Source organism: Pseudonaja textilis, chromosome 4 (assembly GCF_049901715.1).
Source record: "Pseudonaja textilis isolate UNSWEBS1 chromosome 4, rPseTex1.2, whole genome shotgun sequence".
Classification (NCBI taxonomy): Eukaryota; Metazoa; Chordata; class Lepidosauria; order Squamata; family Elapidae; genus Pseudonaja; species Pseudonaja textilis.
Genome location: NC_141993.1, coordinates 56,803,902 through 56,825,748, shown reverse-complemented (window position 1 = coordinate 56,825,748; position 21,847 = coordinate 56,803,902). Strand labels below are relative to the sequence as shown.

Here is a 21,847-nt window from a genome sequence, read left to right as displayed (position 1 = left end):
GAATTACTTGAAAGCGCCATATTGGGTCAACTGGATGGTGTTTAATACTCCGTACAAGAATATGGCGGCTCCATTCTACTTTCTACACCTGAGATGTCAGTTAAATTACTCCGAGGGATAGAAAGCAGTACATGGTAATTAACGAAAAAAAATTCCTCCTTCAGAAGGAAAGCGAGGCCGATTTAAGTAATCCTGCGCACCAATCAGTCTCTCCGTACAACAAAATGGCACCTGCCATACAGCGGGAGAAACCATTGCATCTGAAACTAACCAATCGTCGCTTAGATGAGTGCTGAACAATTCCGCGATTGGGCGAAAGCAGCGCTATGGGATGAGAAGTATAAAGTGCGCCTCTTTGGTGATCTGTGTCAGTCAGGAGGCAGCCGTGGGCCCCCCGAGTTTAAGAGGGCGGGGGCAGGATGGACGCGGGTGAGTGGGGAAATGTTTGGTGGGGGTCAATTGTGAAAGCTGCGTGGGTCGACAGCAGCTCTCTATATTTGGGGTATCGGGCAATGGGTGTGGAAAGGAAGGAGTCGGTGTTTTTTCAGCAGAGGGCTAAATTGCGGACTGGGCTAGTCGGTGGAACTGTGATTATGGATTGCCTAAAAGAGAGAGGTCGATGAAGGGTCAGTTATGTTGCCTTGGGAACTGTGTTTTCTTACGGTATTTTTTTTCTTTATTAAATGACTGTGATTAATAGAAGTTGCTAAAGCAATTTGGCTAATATGGTATTTTGCCTTGCCTTCTCTTTTCAAATACAGGCAACTCCACTATAACAAAGCCTTTCAATTTTAAGACTGTGTTTTGCCGTGTTTTTTCTAGCATTAGTTGATTGCATGGTTTATAAAGCTTAGTGCTTGTCCTTCAGTGCTTTGATGTATGGAAATAATCTTAAAAGTTTTCTAAAGTTTATAACGACCCAAGGTTCTTGTTTAAGTAGTTAAAAGTGAATGTACTGATTCCTTATAAAACTAATATAGTGACCTGAGATGTGATGGAAGAAAAGTCATGGTCTTTTAATACTACCTACCAAAGTGCCATAGCCCAAATGGGAAAACTAAGACCCAAAGGCAAATGGGTAATACTCTCCTTTTCATCAATTTTTTGACTTTCCCCAAACAGATAAACAAATATTTAAATACCCTGTTTCTCCAACAATACGGCCTCCCCCAATAGGAAGTCCCAGCATGTTTTATAGGCATGAAATGAAATTAAGCCCCTCCCCCAAATTAAGGCCTATATTAAAACATGCGAAATGGGGGGAATGGTGGGGGGGCTTGCCATTAGGAAGTACTTTTGTTGCACACCTGGATATGGTGCTGCCTGCGTTGACCCCGATACGAAGTGCCCCACCAACGCCGAGGTCAACATCCAAGCCATCGCCGCCCGCCCACCCAAAGATACAAGGGGGTTGAGTCACCCCCGAAAAGACAGCCTAGCCATTTTTTTGAGGGCTCAAAAAAAAATAAGACCCAGCCTTATTATATGAGAAACCAGTATACAAAACAAGACTCCTGGTTTTTAGTCTACTAGTGTCTTTACTACATCAAACTGGCTCTCTAGTTAATGAATTTTGAAAATTCTTTTATTTAGTGAAGTTTCATAAACAATTGATGATTTTAAGGCATATAAGATCCACAAACTTTTTCCACAATATATCTAAACTATTCACATATATTAAAATTTTATTGCAATCCTATATGCTATACTGGAGTTGGGGAATAAGGCCCAGGTAGAATGCACTTGTATGTAAATATGTTTGGGATAGTTAAATACATTTATTCCAGGTTGGCTCCTATAACAGTTGTTTCCATCTCATTAGTTGTTTTGTGTTTTGGCCATTAGCAGAATAAATTTTTATAAACTTCCTTCTTTCCATTTTTATTTGAATATATGTTAATATTATATAATGATAGATGACTGTCTAATATTAGTTCACTTTTTAAGTTCTGTCCTGAAATTTGGCATTCCCTTTTTCTGTTTATTTTTATTTCCCAGTCTAATCTCACATATTCTGATATTCGATAATTTAAATTTTGGAATATATGTATTGATAATGTTTTAACTTCATATAAACAGTGTATTGAATGTAACAGACTTGGGACTTCATAGCAAGTGCAAAATGAACCTTGTCTGTTATGTATTTATGACTAAACTGAGGAAAAAGGCTTAGCAGTCTTTTCTTGGAACCTCTCACATTAAATGCCATTCTGAATCACATGGTGTATGGGACATGATGTTCTCTAAGGCAAGGTTGCAGAGTATGTGAAATTTGAACTGAATGGGTTATATGGACAGTAATTTTGAGATTTAACAACTATGAGGCAAATAGAAGGATGTGATGTAGGTTTACTCTAGAGTGCATTGTACTGATTCTCAGTTCTTTTTTTAAAAAAATAAGTACAACAAACTTTAATTTCTGAAAGCAGAGAAGCAAGTAGATGCCCACAGTCAACTTGTGCTTAAAGCAGAGTGGAATAAGGAATCCTTGGTGCTCTATGAGCTTGGCTGCTTTCTTGCAGATGTTTCATTACCAAAACTAGGTAGCATCAGTGGCCATGATAGTGTTATTTAGTTATTAATGAAACTTCTGCAAGAAAACAACCAAGCTTAGAAGAGCACCAAGGACTTTTCATTTCAATTCTGAGCTACAAATATTCTTCTCTATTGGCAGAATGGAATATAATAGTTGAAGAGGTTATAAAAAGAAAGGATGAAAAAAAGCCAAATATAAGAAGAGGAGAAACTGGTTCTAAAGCATGGGTGCTATTATTAAGAAGACTTCCCATCTAGCCCATGCCATTTATGCACATATTTATACCAGTTTTGATTTTGGCAAGACAGAGCATGATGTTTAAAGATGCTGAGAAGTATGTTGAATCTGGACTTTAAGTAGAAGGTTAATGTTCCATCACATGCTTCTTGCTAGTAACCCATTCCATTACTATTAAGGTCACTTGAGGGCAGGCAAGGAACCAAATGTAGTTTTAGTGAAGTAATATGTGAATTGTTGTCATAGTACTGAATTGTTGCTCTACAGAGTGATGCTTTTATTGCAGAAAGTGTATTTGTGCTCTGAACAAAAGGTGGGAAATTAAGACTGTTATTTTGGTTCCTTTATAACATGAAGAAAATGGTTATTACTGGCATTTGATAATGTGCTAATTTTCAAAATAGAATTGGATCAGACCTATAATGATCTCAGCCCCCTCCCCCCCCCCATTTTAGAAAACATCTGTGGGAAGGAAAACAACGCTTTAGTTTAAGTCACAGTGTTTTTTTTTGCCTCTGTTGTTTGATGATAGAACCTGGAGCATAATTGCTACTTTTTCATCATCTAAAATGTTTTACATTGTTGAAATTTCTTGAAGGAAACTTTTTTTGTATTTTGAATGGCAGATCCTGAAAAGTATTTGAGACTACTGTCTTTGTTTGTTTTGAGCAGCTACTCTCACTTATGATACTCTCAGGTTTGAGTATGAAGACTTTCCAGAAACCAAAGAGCCTGTTTGGATCCTGGGAAGAAAATACAGCGCACTAACAGGTACTTCTGCTAATATTTCAAGGGCTTTATGATTCTGTACCATGACTTGAAGTCTGCTGTCTCTTTATAGATTTGACATGTCTTAGAATGCATGTAGGCCAGTTTCCTGATCTTATTCTGGACCAACTCTGCCACCCCAATAAATGCCTTGCTTTCTGCTGAACCTTTTAGAAAAAGCACATATTTTGTAGATAATAAATGTTAGATGGTATTCTATTCTCCTATATGAGAGAGGTCTGAAAGATATTAAATTGCCCCCCCCCCCCCAAAAAAAAAAATTATATCACAAAAGGTTAACTATTTTAGATGTGCCATACTATTCTTAACTTTAAATGTTGAATAACCCTAATTAAAAATGAATGTATTTCAGTTAACGTTTATCATTGAAACCATGCAATCTAAGTTCTGCAAGTGTATTGAAATGTTGTTTTCATCCCTTTAGAGAAAGAGGAGATTTTGTTGGATGTGACTTCTCGTTTTTGGTTCACATATAGAAAAGGTTTTCCAGCCATTGGTAAGCACTAGTGTTCATTTTCCAAATTATTGTGGAAATGGTGCATTTTCATTTCTAAAAATTGGATTTCTTTACAACCTAAAGAAACCAATTGGAATTTTGGTCTAGCATATTTGTTGGTGATGAGATGAGCAGCAAATACATTTCATAATAAATAAATATTCCATTTAGTGTTTGTTAAACCATCCTGACATTTCCGTTTGTACTCAACTATCTACATTTGCTTATGGTCTATTGACAGTAGTGGGCTGCTGCCGGTTCGGATTGGTTCTAACGAACCAGTAGTTCCAACTGTCAGCTGGCCCCGCCCACCAGCCCCCGCCCTATGCTGTCCTATATTTCCGTCTTTCTGGGTCAGCTGGTTCGCGCAGCACAGCTGTTCTACTTACAGGGACTGCCCTAGAAGGTAAGCAGTTGAGCTTCAAATTGGTGTATTTTGAATGCTGCGCACCCACGCAAAGCATGCGCTCATGAACCAGTTGTTAAACCAGTTGCAGCCCACCACTGTCTATTGTGGACTTCTGAGTATGTTTTCACTTTATTGAAAATAAGATTCTTCCACTTTGAAAATAGTATGGAAGTATGGAATTTGCAGAAAATAAATCAGAGTTGTAGATTTATTTATTTAAAGAATTAAGCCATCCATTTTTCAACCAACTTTTTATCATTTAGATCAATTATTTTTTTTCCTTTCTATTTGCATAAAGATTAAAGAACATATAATAAAAATGGAAAAGTTTTCAAGTTTGAAAATAATTTATCTGCCTTTATGAAGCCATTGTGAAATTTCTAAAAAGCCCTAAGAGCCAAAGGTACTTCTAAGAAGATTGTTGTTGTTCCTGCATATAAACTTGGAGGCTGAAAAAATATATAAAATTCATGTTTTAAATATTCGTAGTGCATTTGGGCTATATATTTAAAAATTGTCATGCCTAATATTTTGGGACTTCATTATTCATCTATAAGCATTAATATCTGGGAATAGATGTTCATATTTATGTTCTCCTTTATTCTCCTCTCTACTGAGTTGCTGAGTAGACAACAAGAAAAATGAGAAAAAAATTCACTTAACAAATGTTTCATTTAGCAACAGAAATTTTGGGCTCAATTGAGGTCATAAGTCGAGGACTACCTGTAGTTGCATGTTCTCTTATATTCAGGAGGGCATAATATTAGATCAGCATATTTCTATCTACAACTGTATTTTGACTTCTGGCCCCTGATCTTGTTCAGGTACATCATAAAACTCCAATGCTTCAAATAATTAGTGATTACTTGTCAAAAAGTTGGTTTATGTATGTGATTTGTTTATGGCTGCAGGGGGAACAGGTCCAACATCTGACACTGGTTGGGGTTGTATGCTAAGATGTGGCCAGATGATTTTTGCCCAGGCTTTGGTTGGCAGGCACTTAAGCAGAGGTAAGTCACATTATTGTGATGATTATAATGCAAAATCACGACACTCCTTATATTCAGGTAATACAAAGACCTTCACATAGGAGTTTTTCACTTTAAAGGAATGCATAATGAAGCAGGCCTATTTGCGAATATTCCAAGTTCCCCTTGGTGGCATCATTTCCTTCAAAATGTATAACTCTTTTCTTGGGGAACATGGTGGCTCACATGGTTAGAACACTGGGTTGACAATCGGCAAGTCCATGATTAAGTGCTGAGTGCTGATGTGTGATGGGGTGAGCACTCATCATTCACTCCAGCTCCTGCTCACCTAGCAGTTTGAAAGTGTGCAAAAATGTGAGTAGATAGATACCACTTTGGTGGGCTCATTAATGGAGATATGAAAAGGCCAACCGACAGGTGTCCCCTGAGCAATGATGATGTCACTGGGTAATGAAACACCACCAGCATGAATATGATGACAATTCTTGTCATGATTAAAAGGAATGTGGAAATCAAGTTTGATGATAGATCAGTTTATTTACGACTTGCAGTTGTAAAGTATATTTTGACATATATTTTTCCATAGAAATTAAATATTGGTGGAGTTGATTGTTGAATTACAATAAAAAAAACATAAGTGTTTGTTACTTTACATGCAAATTATATCTGAAGTTATCTTTTCAAGCAGTTTCAGACTATAATCATCAACCTTTGTATTAGAAAGGATCCATTTAAAGCAAGTTGATTATTTTGGTATGAATACCTTGAAAATATAAGGGTGGCAGTTGGATTTTCTTTTTTTTTTCTTTAGCATTGCCTTTTGTTTCTTAGATTGGAGGTGGATGAAAGGGAAGAAACAGTCAGACAACTATTACAATGTTCTCAATGCTTTCATTGATAAAAAGGACAGTTACTACTCAATCCACCAAATAGGTAAGATTATTATCAGCACTATCATGCAAAAGTAACTTCCATATAACAACGCTCTTATACATATCCATTTTTGCTTCTTTCGGCAAATATTCATGCCCCCCAAAGAGACCACAAACATTTTCCATCTATTCAGTTGGGAGATTGTATTCTAATACTTTTCATACTTTGTTTGCTCCCAGAGTTCTTTCTCATAGAAGGGTGGCCATATAACTTTGTTTAATAAGAAATAATGTATAATTACTTTCATATGCATCTACAGCAGGGTTCCCCAAACTTTGCAACTTGAAGACTTGTGGACTTCAACTCCCAGAATTCTCCAGCCAGCATAGCATAGAATTCTCCAGCCAGCAAAGCATAGCTGGCTGGAGAATTCTGCGAGTTGAAGTCCACAGGTCTTCAAGTTGTCAAGTTTGGAGACCTCTGATCTACAGCAACCAGAAATTGCAGTTCATTTTTTCTGTTGATCCATAGTTAAATCTTTCCTTCACTTCCCAATATGTACTATACTGCCATATTCCCATACGAATCAGACCATCTTCATTCAGATCTGTTATATCTTTCCTTTTTCTGTTAGTTCTAGATAGGAAAAACGTACAGCAGACATTTGGTTAAGATTCGTTGTAAACTAGCTATTTGTTCAAAATAGTTATTAATATTTTTGTTAAAGTGACTTTTATTATCTAAGCCTTTTTGTCTTCTTTTTTGTCTCCTCTGTCTTATGGAAAATAATTTCTTGCTGTGAGAATCATTTAAAAAATATATATCTCTTGAGACATTAATTTGCATTGCAGCATTCTCAACTTTACTAGCAAGCACAAAGAAATATGAATGACTGAAGGACTTAAGGATTTATAATGAGAAAAAGTTGGATTTTATCTTAAAGGAATTAATGGAGAATACAGGAAATATGTTCTGTGTCTGGATACTAAAGAGAGAGGTTGCATTTCTATTCAGTGCGAAGAGTGCATTCTTTGCATCTCTCAGAATAGGCTGTTGTCCTGCACCAGGGTGGGCCATTCACATTAAAACTCATAATCTGAAATATATAGTCCCCAAACTGCACCAAAAAATGGCAAAATAAGGCATTACTTGCTTATTTTTCACTTTTCAAAGTATTACATCTTTACAAGGCTTCACCTATATGTTTCCAATCATTAAGCTTCTTCCATATCTTAACAAATAAAAAAGGCCAACATTTTTCAGCTACATTCACTCGGCAAGGTCATCACTTTGCCAGACATCTTGCTTGCAGCCTCAGAGATCAGATTTTAAAATGCTCCCCAAGGAAAAAGTCCTTGCCCTAAAGAGCATAATGATTTTATAGTAGCAGGGGATGGCAATAAATCAATGTTTCTCAACCTTGGCATCTTTAAGATGTGTGGGTTTCAGTTCCCAGAATTCTGGGAGTTGATGTCCCGACTTCTTAAATTTACTAAGGTTGAAAAACATTGTAATAGATTAATATGTCTGGAATTATTTGTTCTTGTTTTGAAGCCTAGTGGGATTCCTTATTCTAGACAGGGTAGAAAGATTTTCCATGATGAATTTTTATGTATGGCTTTCCAAAAATTATTGTAGTACATTTCTCCAATATTCATGAATATACTTCTCTGCTGGGTAGGTATGTTATTATTTGAAACATTTCACATTTTTAATAGGGCTTTAGTTCAGTACTCTTAAGAAATCTAAATACTTGTCCAATTAAATTTCTTAAGTGATAGTGATTAAGAAGTAGCCTTGAATGATACTATGGAGCAATTATGTGTTTGTTGCAGCCCAGATGGGAGTTGGAGAAGGCAAATCCATAGGCCAATGGTATGGACCAAATACAGTTGCACAAGTACTTAAGTAAGTATTCTGTAGCTCCAACAGTGGTTTTAGATACTGTATAAAATAAAGCCGTTAAATTATTTATCCCAATGAAATGTTAAAATCCCCGTTTCTACTCAGTAGGTTGTATCTAGTGTTGGGATATTAAATTCCATGGGATAATTTTAGAGTTTGTGAGTAGATGATTAATCTTCCAGTTGTTCTAGCTTGTGCCCCGAAATCACCTGAGCAATGTGTATTGTTCTTTGACTGTATTTGCTCAGTTTTGTGCTAAGCTTGATGTTGCTAAACCTAGGCAATCTATCACATTTTCTATTAATATCTGAATTAGTTTCATTAATTGTTTTGTGAGGACGTGGATACAGGTTTTCATTCTGTTAATATTACTACTTCTCTAAAGAAATGTTCTTCAGCCTCAAACAGTTCTATCCTGCCAATGATAGATCAGTAATACTCAGATCAGTAATACTTCTTTTGCATGTTGAATTGTCTGTAACCTTACAGGAAAAAAAGATGAAGTTTTTGCTTCAAATAAGCCATAATTAGACTTACTATAGTTTAATAAGTTTCAGAAGTATCTGATGTTCTATATTAAAACAAACTGATGGAGAAGACAGTAGCATTGCAATTTCAGGAGTATTTAAACTGGTCAGTTTTCCTTGACCCGTTCCCCTCCGGCTTACATGTGGTGATGGTCTTGATAACTTTTTTGGATATTCTGTACTAGGGAAGCGGAGGGAGAAATATGATTCTGTTGGATCTTTATGTGAATTTTGGAGGTTGAAGGTGCCATTTGGTATTTCCATTTCAGCCTCTCTGGGTGAAAATAAAATGATACTGCATTGCAAGGCTTTTCCTTGGGAATGGGCCTGTTTGAGGAGAAAGGCTCAGAAGATCCACCTTTTCTTCTGTATTAATAAGTGTAAAACATGAAGGTTGCTGGAAAGATCATTCACAATTTGAAGCTATAGTTGTCATCAATATACTGATATTGATGAATATTGTCATCAATATTCTTGTAGACCCTGAATTGGATATCAGCAGTCTGTGTCTCATGATGTTCATTTATTCTGTCTTCATCCTGGAAGAATTTATGCCAAATATGTCAATTATCATATGTTTATGCTTAACTTTCCCTTATTATTTTTATGATGCCTTGAAATATAGTTGTCTGAGTAATTGAGCTCCAGAATGAATGGCTTTTCAAAATGCTATTAACATATATATTCCATATAGTTCACTGTTTTCAAGAATTCTAGAAAAGCCACTTGAGACTCAATATTGTCCTGAAACTTCAAAATGAAATTCATGTAACTCATATAATATTGAATTATATTTTTCTTCTGCCTCCATTTCTCACTCCTTGTTCCATGCCCTGCTGGATTAGGCCAAACACTTATCTGATTCAGCATCTTGATCCTATAGGGAACATATATATATATATATATATATATATATATATATGTATATGTATATGTATATATATATATACGCATACGCATACGCACATACATACATACAAAGACCATAAACAGGAAATGAGTTTTTGTCTAATGAAGAACACAATGTTTTTTAGCTCAAAAGGCCTTTGAAAGAATATAATTATTCTATATTTTTAAAAAGCTTTACATACATCAATTGCACTATATAAGTGAGTATTGATAACATTACAAATAGAACAAAATTGGTAGGAACTCAGAATTGAATTCTAGAAAAAAAAAAAGGGACTGAGAAACCATTTTCAAAATATTGCCAAGAAAACTGTATCTCATCAGGAGTCAAGTGTACTTTGAATGACCATACCAAGAACATATTAACCATAGGTGGAAAGTCCTTTTTTCTGTAAGCTCTTTATTTTGTGTTGGTCAGAATTATAAAATTTAAGTATTATGAAGTTGTGTGCAAAAGAAGAAATCAGGTAATTTGTAATACATACTTATATTCTTTATAACTTTTTTATCATTTTGTGTACTTAATTAAAATATGAGATTAAAACTTGGGATGTTGTATTGGTTCACTGATACTGACTCGGATGATGTGATTGCCCTTGGCAATTTTCTAGATCTCTTAATGTGCACCTGATTCACTTGTCTTTAATTTTTATCCTTAGAAAACTTGCCACATTTGATATGTGGAGTTCTTTGGCAGTGCACATAGCTATGGACAATACTGTTGTGATAGAGGAAATAAGTAAGTATCTTTGTACTGTTCATAAAAGTATGTGCCTATTGTTGAAGGGATATGTTTTTTAAGATAATTGGTCTTAAATGTCCTAACAAGATATTTGTTAGGTTTACAGGGCACTTGCTACAGTGTGTCAAATCTCAAATTGATTGGCTTGAGTAAGTTTTTATTGGTACTGTTGTTAGAGGTGGATTTTGAAATAGTGCAATTTTATATTTATATATATTTCAGTATTTACTGTTATGTCTGGTAAAAACTGAATTGTTAAGCTCTCAAAGCTACAATATACAGATTTTTTTTCTACTTATGAAAAACTTTACTTTTGCAGCTTTATGGTAGCAATAAAATGTGTGGAAGAACCTGCTTCCAGGCTTTGAAATGTTGATTATAAATATATATATATAATACAATACAATACAGGGCAATGCAATGCAATGCAATAATAGCTGTAAGTAATATGTGGTAGATGTATTGTATGGTTTTTTGGGATTTGCTATTCAACAGCAAATTAGGCTATATGGGCATAACCAAAGCTATTTCTGCTGTTTTTTTAATCTTTTGGCAGGAAGGTTATGCAAGCCCAGCTGTCCATGTCCTGGAGCCTCAGCATTTCCTTCTGCAGAATCAGATTTTCTTTCCAATGGTTATCCAGATGGAGATGAATCTACAGACAGTTTATTGCTTTGGAAGCCACTTGTGCTGCTGATACCTCTTCGCCTTGGTCTCACAGACATCAACGAAGCCTATATTGAAACACTAAAGGTATAAAAATAATTGTAACTACCTAGATATCCTGAAACCATGTTTGGGGTGCATTTTTAATACTTATAATTCTGGTTCATATTCAAAATTAACAGTGGTAACTGTGAATGCAATAGTATGCCAAGATAAATTCTTTATAAGGCTCAGAATGTCTGAAATACGTGATCTACATGTTCAACTGTTCATTATTAGAGCAGCTCATTCTGAATAGGTAGAATTTAGTGCTTTTTGCAGTGATTTAAATATACAGGTGCCTAATGCACATTTTTCCTAGTTCTATTTAATAATTCTAGAACATAAATATTTTTCTCTGAGCTAATTCTGAACAATTGTGTCTTCACTGACTAATTAGTAACATGATTAAACTACAAACTTGTATAAACATTTGCCTGAAAATGGGGCTTAGTTTTGAGTAAATACTATGCATAAAATCGTGCTGGTGGGTATTGTGTGTAGGGAGCCAATCATCATTTCATGTTACCATTGTCAGTCACCCTTTGTTGGAGTTTACTGATTATATAAAGTAGTTTTGACACTATTATTTCATGTAAACAATTGCACTTTAAATGGCTTCTCCCTGTGGTTTCTTGTCTTAAAAATGGCCAGTGCTGAAGTAATTTGTTTGAATGTTCAATTTACACATTGAATATGTGTAAAAAAACTATTGTGAATAGCTGGGTAATGCTCTTTATTGCAATGGTGTTGTTTTCCACTGTGATTAATTGTTCATATATTACTTTCCAGCATTGTTTTATGATGCCTCAGTCTTTAGGTGTGATTGGAGGAAAACCCAATAGTGCTCATTATTTCATTGGATATGTTGGTAAGTTTAAGTTGTATAAATGCTGAATATATTAATGAGTACAGGTCCCTAAGATATTTCAAGCCATTTTCTCAGGTGCAAACCAGCTGCTGTAAGCCAAGGCTTAGTGCTATTTATTGACATATCTTGCTTGAAGCATTCCTCTTAAGAGGACTTACTCTTAAGTTTATATTTATACTATGTAGGAAACATCTGTTTTTGTTCAAACATGGTCATCCCTAAAATCTGTATTCCCTCAAATTTTGATCTGTAAATAGATAACGTCTTACATGATCATGCAAAAATATATTAAACTTTCTTTCCAGCCTGTACTATGATAAAGTGGTTTGACAACCTTTAACCTGTATTTTTGGAGACTATTAAGTTTATATAACAAGTTTCCTAGTAATCCAGAATTACACATACACACAATTTGAGCTAGTCGTCAAATTATATAACCACTCATTTAGTGATTGATTGAACTTACAGAGACATACAAAAATGTGGTTTGTGACCATCTTTCACACTTAAAAACAATGTTGAGGGAGAGCATTACATAAGGCTGGAGTGAAAACCTTCTCTGAGTTAAAACATTTACCTGGTATTTCATATATCTCTTATTACCCATGAGAAACTGAGAACTATTGCCTGCATTGATCTATATCAAACAGTTGCTTTTTAAATGTTACTGTTCATTGTTCATAATCTAAATAGAGTTAGGTAGAAGAGAGAAAGTCATAGGAGCAAAAACTTGTGAATTTGCTTGCTTCTACTTGCTTTGAAATCTATCCTAAGCCTGATGGAAGAAGTGTTTATTCAGCCAGTAATTTAATGTGGTCTGCACATTCTCATCTCCAAACGTGCCATTCCAGCCCCCTATACATTAGGTGAAGGACTCAAAGTTGTCTTTAGAAATTTGGACTGCACAAGTTTCAATGAAGAAAAATTGTGGAATGTTCCAAACTGTGCACCACATAGTAATTATGCTCGAGGCTTGGCTTAAAAAGCATAAGAGCTGCAGGTGTTTATATTGGTCTTTATTAGGGTAGTAAAATCTTAAAATATCCACTGCGCTTTTATATGCATCCTGTGTAACATAGTTACCGGTAACATCAGCCATTTTCTTTCCATTAGCTTGGAGGACCACTGCTAGGTATTTAATGAACTTGTTCAGTGGCATTATTGTTGATAGACTTGGGTAGCCTTTGGGGTCAATTGGCAACTTTTTTTGGGGGGGGGGGCACTGTAATTAATTTCCAATTGTTCTATTTAGCTGTACGTAAGCATTCAAGTCCAATAGGGGTCCCTGAGATGATTACTGCATCATCTGTTTATAATTTAATGAATAAATAAACAGAATAGCAATATGCCTCTCTGCTGTTTGGGTGCTTGGAAATTCAGGTTGCCAAGCAAATCTACCACTTCATTTGAATACAATTTGAATACAAGAAGTGCTGATGTGCAGTTGTTTTACAGCTGGAATGAGTAGTCAGATATCCATCTCAATGACATACAATATTAGAATGATATTTTATCTGGTTCACAAATAAGTCAGTGATCAGTGGTGGCATTATACACCTTTTGTGAGTTTGTCTGAGACATGGAATCAAGATAAAGGCAAGATTGAGATACTACTTATGGGAGCTATTTTTCAATAAGATGGTCAAGTATTAGGCACTAGTCAATTGTTCAGTGACCTTCTCCACAGCAGCTTATTATTTTGCAGGTAATCTTTTAAGTTTCCAATGGATATGTCTCATATGGAGTTTGTTGATAGTATTAAGCAGCTTGCAGATCCATGATCTTTCCATTGATCTTTATTTAGGTGAAGAACTAATCTATCTTGACCCACACACTACTCAGCCTGCAGTGGATCCTGTAGACAGTTGCCCTATCTCTGATGAAAGTTTTCATTGTCAGCATCCGCCTTGCAGAATGAGCATTGCAGAGCTGGATCCTTCTATTGCAGTAGTGAGTATGCGTACCTGAAGTTCACTTTCCTATCAAGGGAGTGTTACGATTTTGGACAATCCTCTAGTTACTAGTTAGCTAATCGATTCCTCTCTTTATGAAGGTATATTCCTGTGCTCTCCCTTTTCATCATAAAATTAATTATATTGCTGTTCTGAAGCATGAGAAATAATTATTTCCAGATAACAATAGTTGAGGCTTCTAGATTATGGGATAACAAAAGAAAGACAGGTATCCTAGACAAATCTTTGAATACGTTGTGTAATGAATGGTCAGATGCCATATTGTTTACTTTATATTACAATATTACTAGTAAAGATAATCCATTGAAATTTAATGTAGTGAAATTCAGGAGAGACATCGTGTCATACAGGAAACTGGTCAAGTTGATGGACAATCAGGCTATCAGTGCCTACTAATGTGGATGGAATCACAGAGAGCGTGCCTTAAATACTAGTTACTGGGAATTCATATTGCCCTCCAAGTACAAGCTTGTGAGCTTTCCAAATACACCTATTGGCCACTCTGTAATACTTGAATGCTGGAAGAGAAGGACTTATCTAATAAGGGTCTTAATTTGAATCTGTTTTAGAATAATACAAATATTGCCATTATAGGGATTCTTCTGCAAGAAAGAAGAAGACTTCAGTGACTGGTGCCAACAAATCAAGAAGGTTTGTATGTAGCTTTTTTTTTGTAAAAAACCCCCAAACGATCAGAACTTATGACTAGGGTAGTGATAGTGAACCTTTTTGGCACTGAGTGCCCAAAGCGCGCCCATACCCAAAATGTAACACATGCATGCACACATTATGTGCATCTCCCCATGCGTGCGTGCAAGCCCCCTGTGCATGTGCCCCATCCCCCCACGTGCCCTGCGCATGCATGGCAGAGACCCGAAGACCATCTGGCCAGCAGGAGGCGCACACACATGCATGGTGAAGCTGAGCTGGGGCGATGATGTGCATGCCCACAGAAAGGGCTCTGCGTGCCACCTGTGGCACACGTGCCACACGTTCGCCACCACTGGACTAGGATGTCTGAAATTTTTTATAATAATGAATGCATCTGGAAGAATTAGGGTAAAGTGAAGAGTTATTTTTAAAAGTCTACCCATCTTATCAAGATATCTGTTGCCAGTCTCATCTTATGTTAGCTCTGTTAGGTTACAGGTTAGTTTTTTCTTGATTGCCTAATTATTAGCATTTTACTATTGTAGGATAGATGAATCTGTGTGCTTTATTTGATATTGAAAATGTTTTACCTCCTTCAGAGATATCCATTGGAATATTTGTTTTTGTTTTTTAAGTGATAAAATATGGGAAATGTACAAATAAAAGTACTTCTATTATCTTGAAGCATCTAGTAAAAAAGATCTAAGTTTTACCATGGAATTATTTGTTTATGTAAGAAATCAATGTCCCATGTCTTCAAAGGATCCAGATAATCATCCCTTTGGAGTGTGTTGTATAATTGCCCTCTATTAAATCTTCCCTTTTTGGAGTCAGGTGACAGTTGTCAAAAGTGGTTGAATCTAGGAGGCCTATTAAGGAGGAACACAGGAGTTTTTTTCAGTTGCCTCTTGAAGTGAAATGCAGATCTGTAGAAGAACCAGGAATGGGTATGGCGTTGGCATCTAAGCCACAAGCCAAGGACACATCGAACTCTACCCATTCATGAAGAGACAAGAAACTAGGGGAAAATATTAAAAAGATAGGAAATTGAATGTTTAATGTCTAACTTTGTGTAATATACTATGCAAACTGGTCCTAGTAGCTGGGTGGGAAATCTACCTTCCCCCACCTCCCAAAAATAGAGCTGGTTACCTTAAACAAGAGCCTACCAACACAATCAAAGAGGGAAATAAATTCCTTTTCACCCGCTCTAGACATTACTTTGACCTCGTAGTTTACAGGAGCGCCTCAGTCCACTAGGGAACCAGAGGCTGGTCAAGAGTAGTCTCAGCAAGTGTCTGTGTCATCCCCTATTGCCAGTGAGCACCGGTACTCTACAAAACTGCCCACATGATCATCGGGGAATTCTCCCAAATTCTTGCTTGAAACCATACGATCCGCAAGGCCTTTGAAACGAATCATCTTAAGGCCGCGGTGGCTCCCGTGGCAAGACCCTGGGCTTGTGCACTGCTGAGGTCGGCAGCTTGATTCCTGTGAGCAAATAAACCACATAGGGACAAGAAAGGAGCTTCCGCCAGTTAAGATAACACTGCCTGAAAAAAATTCCTTTCACAGAAGCAACCAGCTACCTTGGTGATCCCCGGCTAACACGTGTTGTACGCTTAAAAAATAAAATGTAACTCTGAAACATTAAATGATAAAACATGAAATAACAATGAACATGAAATATCTCAATTAATATTGCAAATTTCATTAAAATCAATAGGGCATCAGCTAGCCACAATTATTTATCCTATTTGCTTGAGATTGAAGCCCAAGCTTTTTCTGCATTTCATATAAGGCACATTAAAGCCATCAAACTAGGTCCTAGGCCTAGTTTGGGAATGTAGTTTCAATAGATATATAAAATAGGGTAAAGAGCTGGATATTGTGATGGAAATCCTGTAGCCTATTATTAAAGGTTTAATGTAATGATAGTGTGCTAGAAGCAGTATTTCCATGCCAGTTATTTTTAGTGCAAAATAGATTTTAGAAAACAATTGGATAGAAAGTTCAACAATGAAATATGAAATTGTTTAGACAGTAACAATACTGATTGCTAGCTTTTAATCTCTAGAAGGTCTTTGAGTACTAGCTAGTTGTAGCACTTCTAGCACTCCTCGTGCTTTCAAGAAGCTGACTTTCTTTGGTATTTAAAGAGGATGGAACAAGAAAATATTATACAGCAGCAAAGTCTAAATGATCTAATTTCTTCAAAAGGCATACAGACTTGATTTGTGACAGTAACAACTTCCCTACTTTTGTATATTGAATCAATGGTGGAAAAAAGGAAGGGGAACCTAATTGTACATTACATAAATGGAGGAAAGGTTAAAAAAATTAAACTTATCCAGTAAGTCACCCTTGGTGAGATAGTGGATATAAATATGATTAATATAAATAAGCATACATTTAACAAATATATATAAAAAGCAAAATTCCTGGTTTTCCAGCATCTGCACTAATCCTTATTTTACAGACAATTTGCAATACAACAGTGCACATTTAAAGAAAATGACATTTGCAACTCTGCGTGTTAGGGAAAAATGCACACAAAAATATATATTCAAATTTGTACAAGCTAACATACAAGGATAGATTAATGTAATGAAAAACAGTGAAATCAAACTATATAAATTTGCCCTTTCTTGGGTTAAAATCTCACTTGAAAGCTACTGTTTTGCTGGCTGCATTAATTTGTGTTCCTTAAGTGCTTGTGTATATTCTATTCCCAATTAGTTTTCCTGAGCTTTTATTATTTTGTTCTTTTTATTGTAGGAAACTGAAGAGAATTATACCAAATATGTAAAACCGCTATACTTTTCAGAATATTTTTAGTATTGCAATATGCTGTGCATTCACACATTTTAAGCAAGTATTTACAATCATAAAGACTGGAAATTTGTTTTGTAAATGAAACTGTGAACTGAAGGTGTATTATGCATCAAATACTCGACACCTCTAGAAATAGCAAAGGAGTATAATTGTTTTTAATATATTTCTAACAGTTGTCACTGATTAGAGGAGCCCTTCCCATGTTTGAGCTAATAGAACATCAGCCTTCACACTTCTCTAGTCCCGATGTTTTGAATCTCACTCCAGGTAATGTTCATATATTTGGTTGTAGAAGGAATGAATAAAGGAGTTTTAATATTTGGAGATATTTTTTATTCCAGATAAATTATGATACCATTTGTTTGTTCATTGCCTAAGAAATAGTACCAGTTTTCAAAATTGATATTTGATCTTTAAAAATCATTGTTTTTGGATTTTTAGATACAGTTCTATATAATATTATGTCAGCTGTATTAGATAGACCAGACTATGAAACAGATTGTGCAGATCTAAAGTTATTGTTATCAGAATAGCTATAGTAACAGAATCCTGTAGGTTTAAGAGATCTTCCCTACCTTTTACCTTCATGAAAATTGGAGAGGGTGGCTGTCTGAGGCATTTTCTCAAAACATTTTTTTTCACTTGGACTCAAATTTGGTGAGGGGTTGTCCATGCTAGGAGTCATCTTCTTTATTCACTACATTGTTATTGTTTCATAAAATGCAGTGATTTACAAAACAATTACTTCTAAATCCTGCAAAGCAGAGCTGCTCTTGCAGGATTTTTGTGGTACAGTACTATTTTAGTTTTTTCATCCCTGTAAAACTTCTGAAAATAGATAAGACCAAGCTACCCATGTACTGTGCCTGATGCAAAGTGAGCTACTGTAAACTGTGAGCATTTGCTAAAAATAGTTCAACTGTCTGGCATTACCTAGTGTTTTTATTATTCAGATTCTTGCAAATCACAGCTGATGTTTCACATAGTTTATATTTAATTATGATTAAATGTGTTGTGGGGACAGTGTAACTGAAGCATGTAAATTGTTCGTGTCTTATAGATTCTTCTGATGCAGACAGATTGGAAAGATTCTTTGATTCAGAGGATGAAGATTTTGAAATCTTATCACTCTAACAAGAGAAACTACAATAACTGCCAATTTGGGTTGAGGGGGGAGGGGAGCTCCTTGGAGAGCGTAGGGATACCAGCTTTCATAGGTGCTTGTTGACATCCTTGCCTCCCATTTACCCCAGCATTCTGTGCAACCTTGGAGCAGAGTGGATTTTTGCAGTGGGATCAAGAAAACGGGTCATCATTAAGGCCTTAATAGCTTTAGTTACTTTCTCAGTGCAAGAACAGGATGCAAAGTTTCCTAGGAGCTGGAAATTATTTTCATAGGAACAGGCACAAAGGCTTGACCTCTAATAGTAAAAGCCCTTCAGTGTTTAGCTTAAGTCTCTCTATTATTAGGGAGTCTTATTACTTCTGTTCCCATTTTTACAGTGTGAAATGAAAACCAGCACAACAGGTGTGAGACAAGTATCTGCATTATGTCTCCCAAACCAGCTGGCCATATTCTGAATTATTTGGGGCCACAAGGCCTCAAGATTAACTGCACCAAATGTTTCAACTTGTACTTTAGATTTTCTCCAATACAGTGCTTCCATAGTTTTGGTTTCAAAGTTGCAATTTATTTTTTAAAATATAATGGTCTGCATTCTAGCAATCACAATAGCATATCATATGGAACAGGTTAAAATATGTTCCAAAGATAACAAGAGAACATCACTATATAATAATATGAAAGGCCCTCACAGTTACTGACTTGATTCTTCTCATAGTTGCACAAACAGAATGGTGTTATTCAGATTTTGCTTCATTATACCTAATTCTTGTTTGGACATTTTTCTATTTTGTATTAAAAATATGGCTGCTATTTAATAAAATGAGGTGAAAACATCCATTAGCTCACAAATTAAAGGTACTGATTCCTCCTTTTAATAAAGTTTAGACTGTACATGGACACAAATCTTGCATTAACAACTCTTTTAAAATAATGATTTTAGGCCAAAGGTGTGTTCTCATCTCCCCCTTTTTGAAAATACTACAGACTATTTATATTGTATGTCTTTGTTTTTCATTTATTTCAGTTCTTAACATGAAATTCTAAAGAAACTTAAAGCAAATTCTGCATCCCTTAAATGATTAGCTTTCTGGCCAGGATTTCCAGCCAATTATATTCCAAAATAGCAGAAGAGCTCCTGTTTCTAAAAGGTAGGAATGGCTGGGAAAAACCCCATCAGTTCCAAGCATTAGCTCAATCAATGGATGTTGCAGTAGCAAATACGTTTACAAAGCATTCTTGCCTGCATTTATAAGCAGAACTGTCAAATTACAGATGGTACTATAGCCATCTATAAAGTAACTGCATATAGTAGGTCCAGTTGCCTATTTAGCTACTAGAAATCAAATTTGAACCATGATGCTTATTTGTCATTGTTATAGCTTGCTGTGCTTCTTCTTTTGGAAGAAGAGCATAGTCGGATTGTGTTTCATTCATCCACTGCTTTCAATTTGTATCTGAATAAAACAAGTTTAAAAAGGCTTTTGTATTCCTGGTACATTTTTCTGCACCACTGATTGAAACTAAGATAAACATAAGAGAATCATAGAGCTTCTTTTAATAAAAAATCTATTGTGTATTTAAAAAATGATACATATTCTGAATATTCCAATACAACTTCTCCCAATCTAGGATATAAGTGCTTAGGCATCCTCATTAAACTTTGTGCAGATGTAACAGTACCAGTATATACAGTTGAAAATATGATTGACACATACAGCTTTAAAAGAACACAAGTTAAATTATACAAGCTTTTAAAGCCTCTCTTTAAATGTAGGTGGACAAATAATTGAATTTGAAGAACACAGCACTAAAAACTACACACACAATTTAAAATTTGAATACATAATTTAAACACATTAAATATAAATCACATATAACTCATTAAAAAAGTACCAACAAGAGGAAGGAAAATAAGGCAGCTCCTTCCATGTGTCAGTGCAGATTTGTTACTATAACCAAATCACTCTGAGGACTTTTCAACGCAGACAATGGAGGAACACACTCACAAAAATTAATATCAAATCCTAATTACCTAAGAATTCTATAGGACTTGGGGAAGTTTAGCCTCCAGTGAAGAAAATATGCTGAAACTCTTGCTCTTCTAACTCAAGTTTTTAACTATTACTAATTAAATGAACACCAAATACAAAACTTCCTGGAGATGCTTTGCAAAAAATTTAAAAGGATTAAAACAACATAAAAGAGCTAAAACAAGGAATCAGCTATCCTCTTCCAAAAAAAGGGCAATGAAACAAATGCAAACCAAACTCTTAAATCATCTTGTTATTCAAAAGAATTCAATCATTTGTTTTCAAAAATTCAAATGTGGCTTGAAATTGGAATGGGAGAAGTCCTTTATTTTAATAAAAGATTTAATAGATATGTCTTGAGAGAATTGGCAAATATTAGATATTACTCACCAAGTGAAGCTTATAACTTAAGTGCTAAAATGCCCGTAATGTACAGTAGATTCAGCAGAATAACACTGAGGTTAAAATAAGAGCAAGTAAATAAAATAGGAAATTTTGAAGTTTGTAACAAATGAAGCAAGCTCTGTATGAGGTATTAGCAAAAAAGTGAACGATGTGATGGATTACACAGTAATAAGATGTAATGATTTTTTCACAGAAGTACATTAGATTGAAGTGCAGAGTTCAACATTCCAAGCCTGCAATATTCAACAAATCAAGGACAGGTAGTCCTCAACTTACAGTAGTTCATTTAATGACCTTCAAAGTTAGAACAGCACTGAAAAAGTGACATGACCATATTTTAGTTATGACCTTTGTAGCATCCCTATGATCAAAATTCTGACGATTGTCAACTGGTTCATATTTATGACTATTGCTGTGTCAAGATCATGTGATCACCTTTTGCGACTTTGACAAGCAAAGCCAATGGGGAAGCCAGATTCATTTGACAATCATGTTACTAACTTAACTAGTGATTCTCTTAACAACTGGCAAGGTTGTAAAATGGGACAAAACTCACTTTACTGTTGTTTCACTTAGCAACATAAATTTTGGGCTCAATTGTGAGTGTAACTCGAGGACTACCTCTAATTAGGTTATCTCACTTCAACCGTTATGCCACAAGAAGCTTATAGGGCAGTTTTAAAGATAATTTTGGGGGGGATTTGTGTTTATTAAAGAGTTAGATAATTTACAAATTACTATTGCTTCAATCTATATTCAGCATCTGTTTGGTTGCATTATGTGTGAATAATAAAATTCAAGGAATTAAAATAGAGGGGGAAATTATTGAAACTAATCGC

General features: G+C 35.4%; 1 protein-coding gene across 3 annotated transcripts; it reads left to right on the top strand.

Annotated features, from left to right (window-relative positions):
• The first annotated feature begins 18 nt into the window (after positions 1–18).
• ATG4B (autophagy related 4B cysteine peptidase) lies at positions 19–20,051 on the top strand. 3 transcript variants are annotated; one of them, XM_087933126.1, is made up of 14 exons: positions 371–429; positions 3,446–3,544; positions 3,987–4,058; positions 4,300–4,464; positions 5,379–5,477; positions 6,288–6,389; positions 8,165–8,237; positions 10,330–10,409; positions 10,969–11,165; positions 11,910–11,988; positions 13,793–13,938; positions 14,556–14,612; positions 17,621–17,714; positions 18,508–20,051. In XM_087933126.1, the coding sequence occupies exons 5-14, from the start codon at positions 5,417–5,419 to the stop codon at positions 18,579–18,581; spliced, it is 963 nt and encodes a 320-aa protein (XP_087789252.1). In that variant the 5' UTR covers positions 371–429; positions 3,446–3,544; positions 3,987–4,058; positions 4,300–4,464; positions 5,379–5,416; the 3' UTR covers positions 18,582–20,051. The 3 variants fall into 3 exon arrangements, with proteins under 3 accessions (XP_026557234.1, XP_087789252.1, XP_087789251.1); XM_026701449.2 differs by lacking the exon at positions 4,300–4,464 and having other exon boundaries at positions 19–429; XM_087933125.1 differs by lacking the exons at positions 371–429; positions 4,300–4,464 and adding an exon at positions 534–626.
• The last annotated feature ends 1,796 nt before the right edge of the window (positions 20,052–21,847 follow it).

Coding starts and splice junctions, on each gene's coding strand:
- ATG4B (XM_026701449.2), top strand. Junction 4,059..5,378: donor AAAAGGTTTTCCAGCCATTG/GTAAGCACTAGT, acceptor TTATGGCTGCAG/GGGGAACAGGTCCAACATCT. Junction 6,390..8,164: donor CTACTCAATCCACCAAATAG/GTAAGATTATTA, acceptor TGTTTGTTGCAG/CCCAGATGGGAGTTGGAGAA.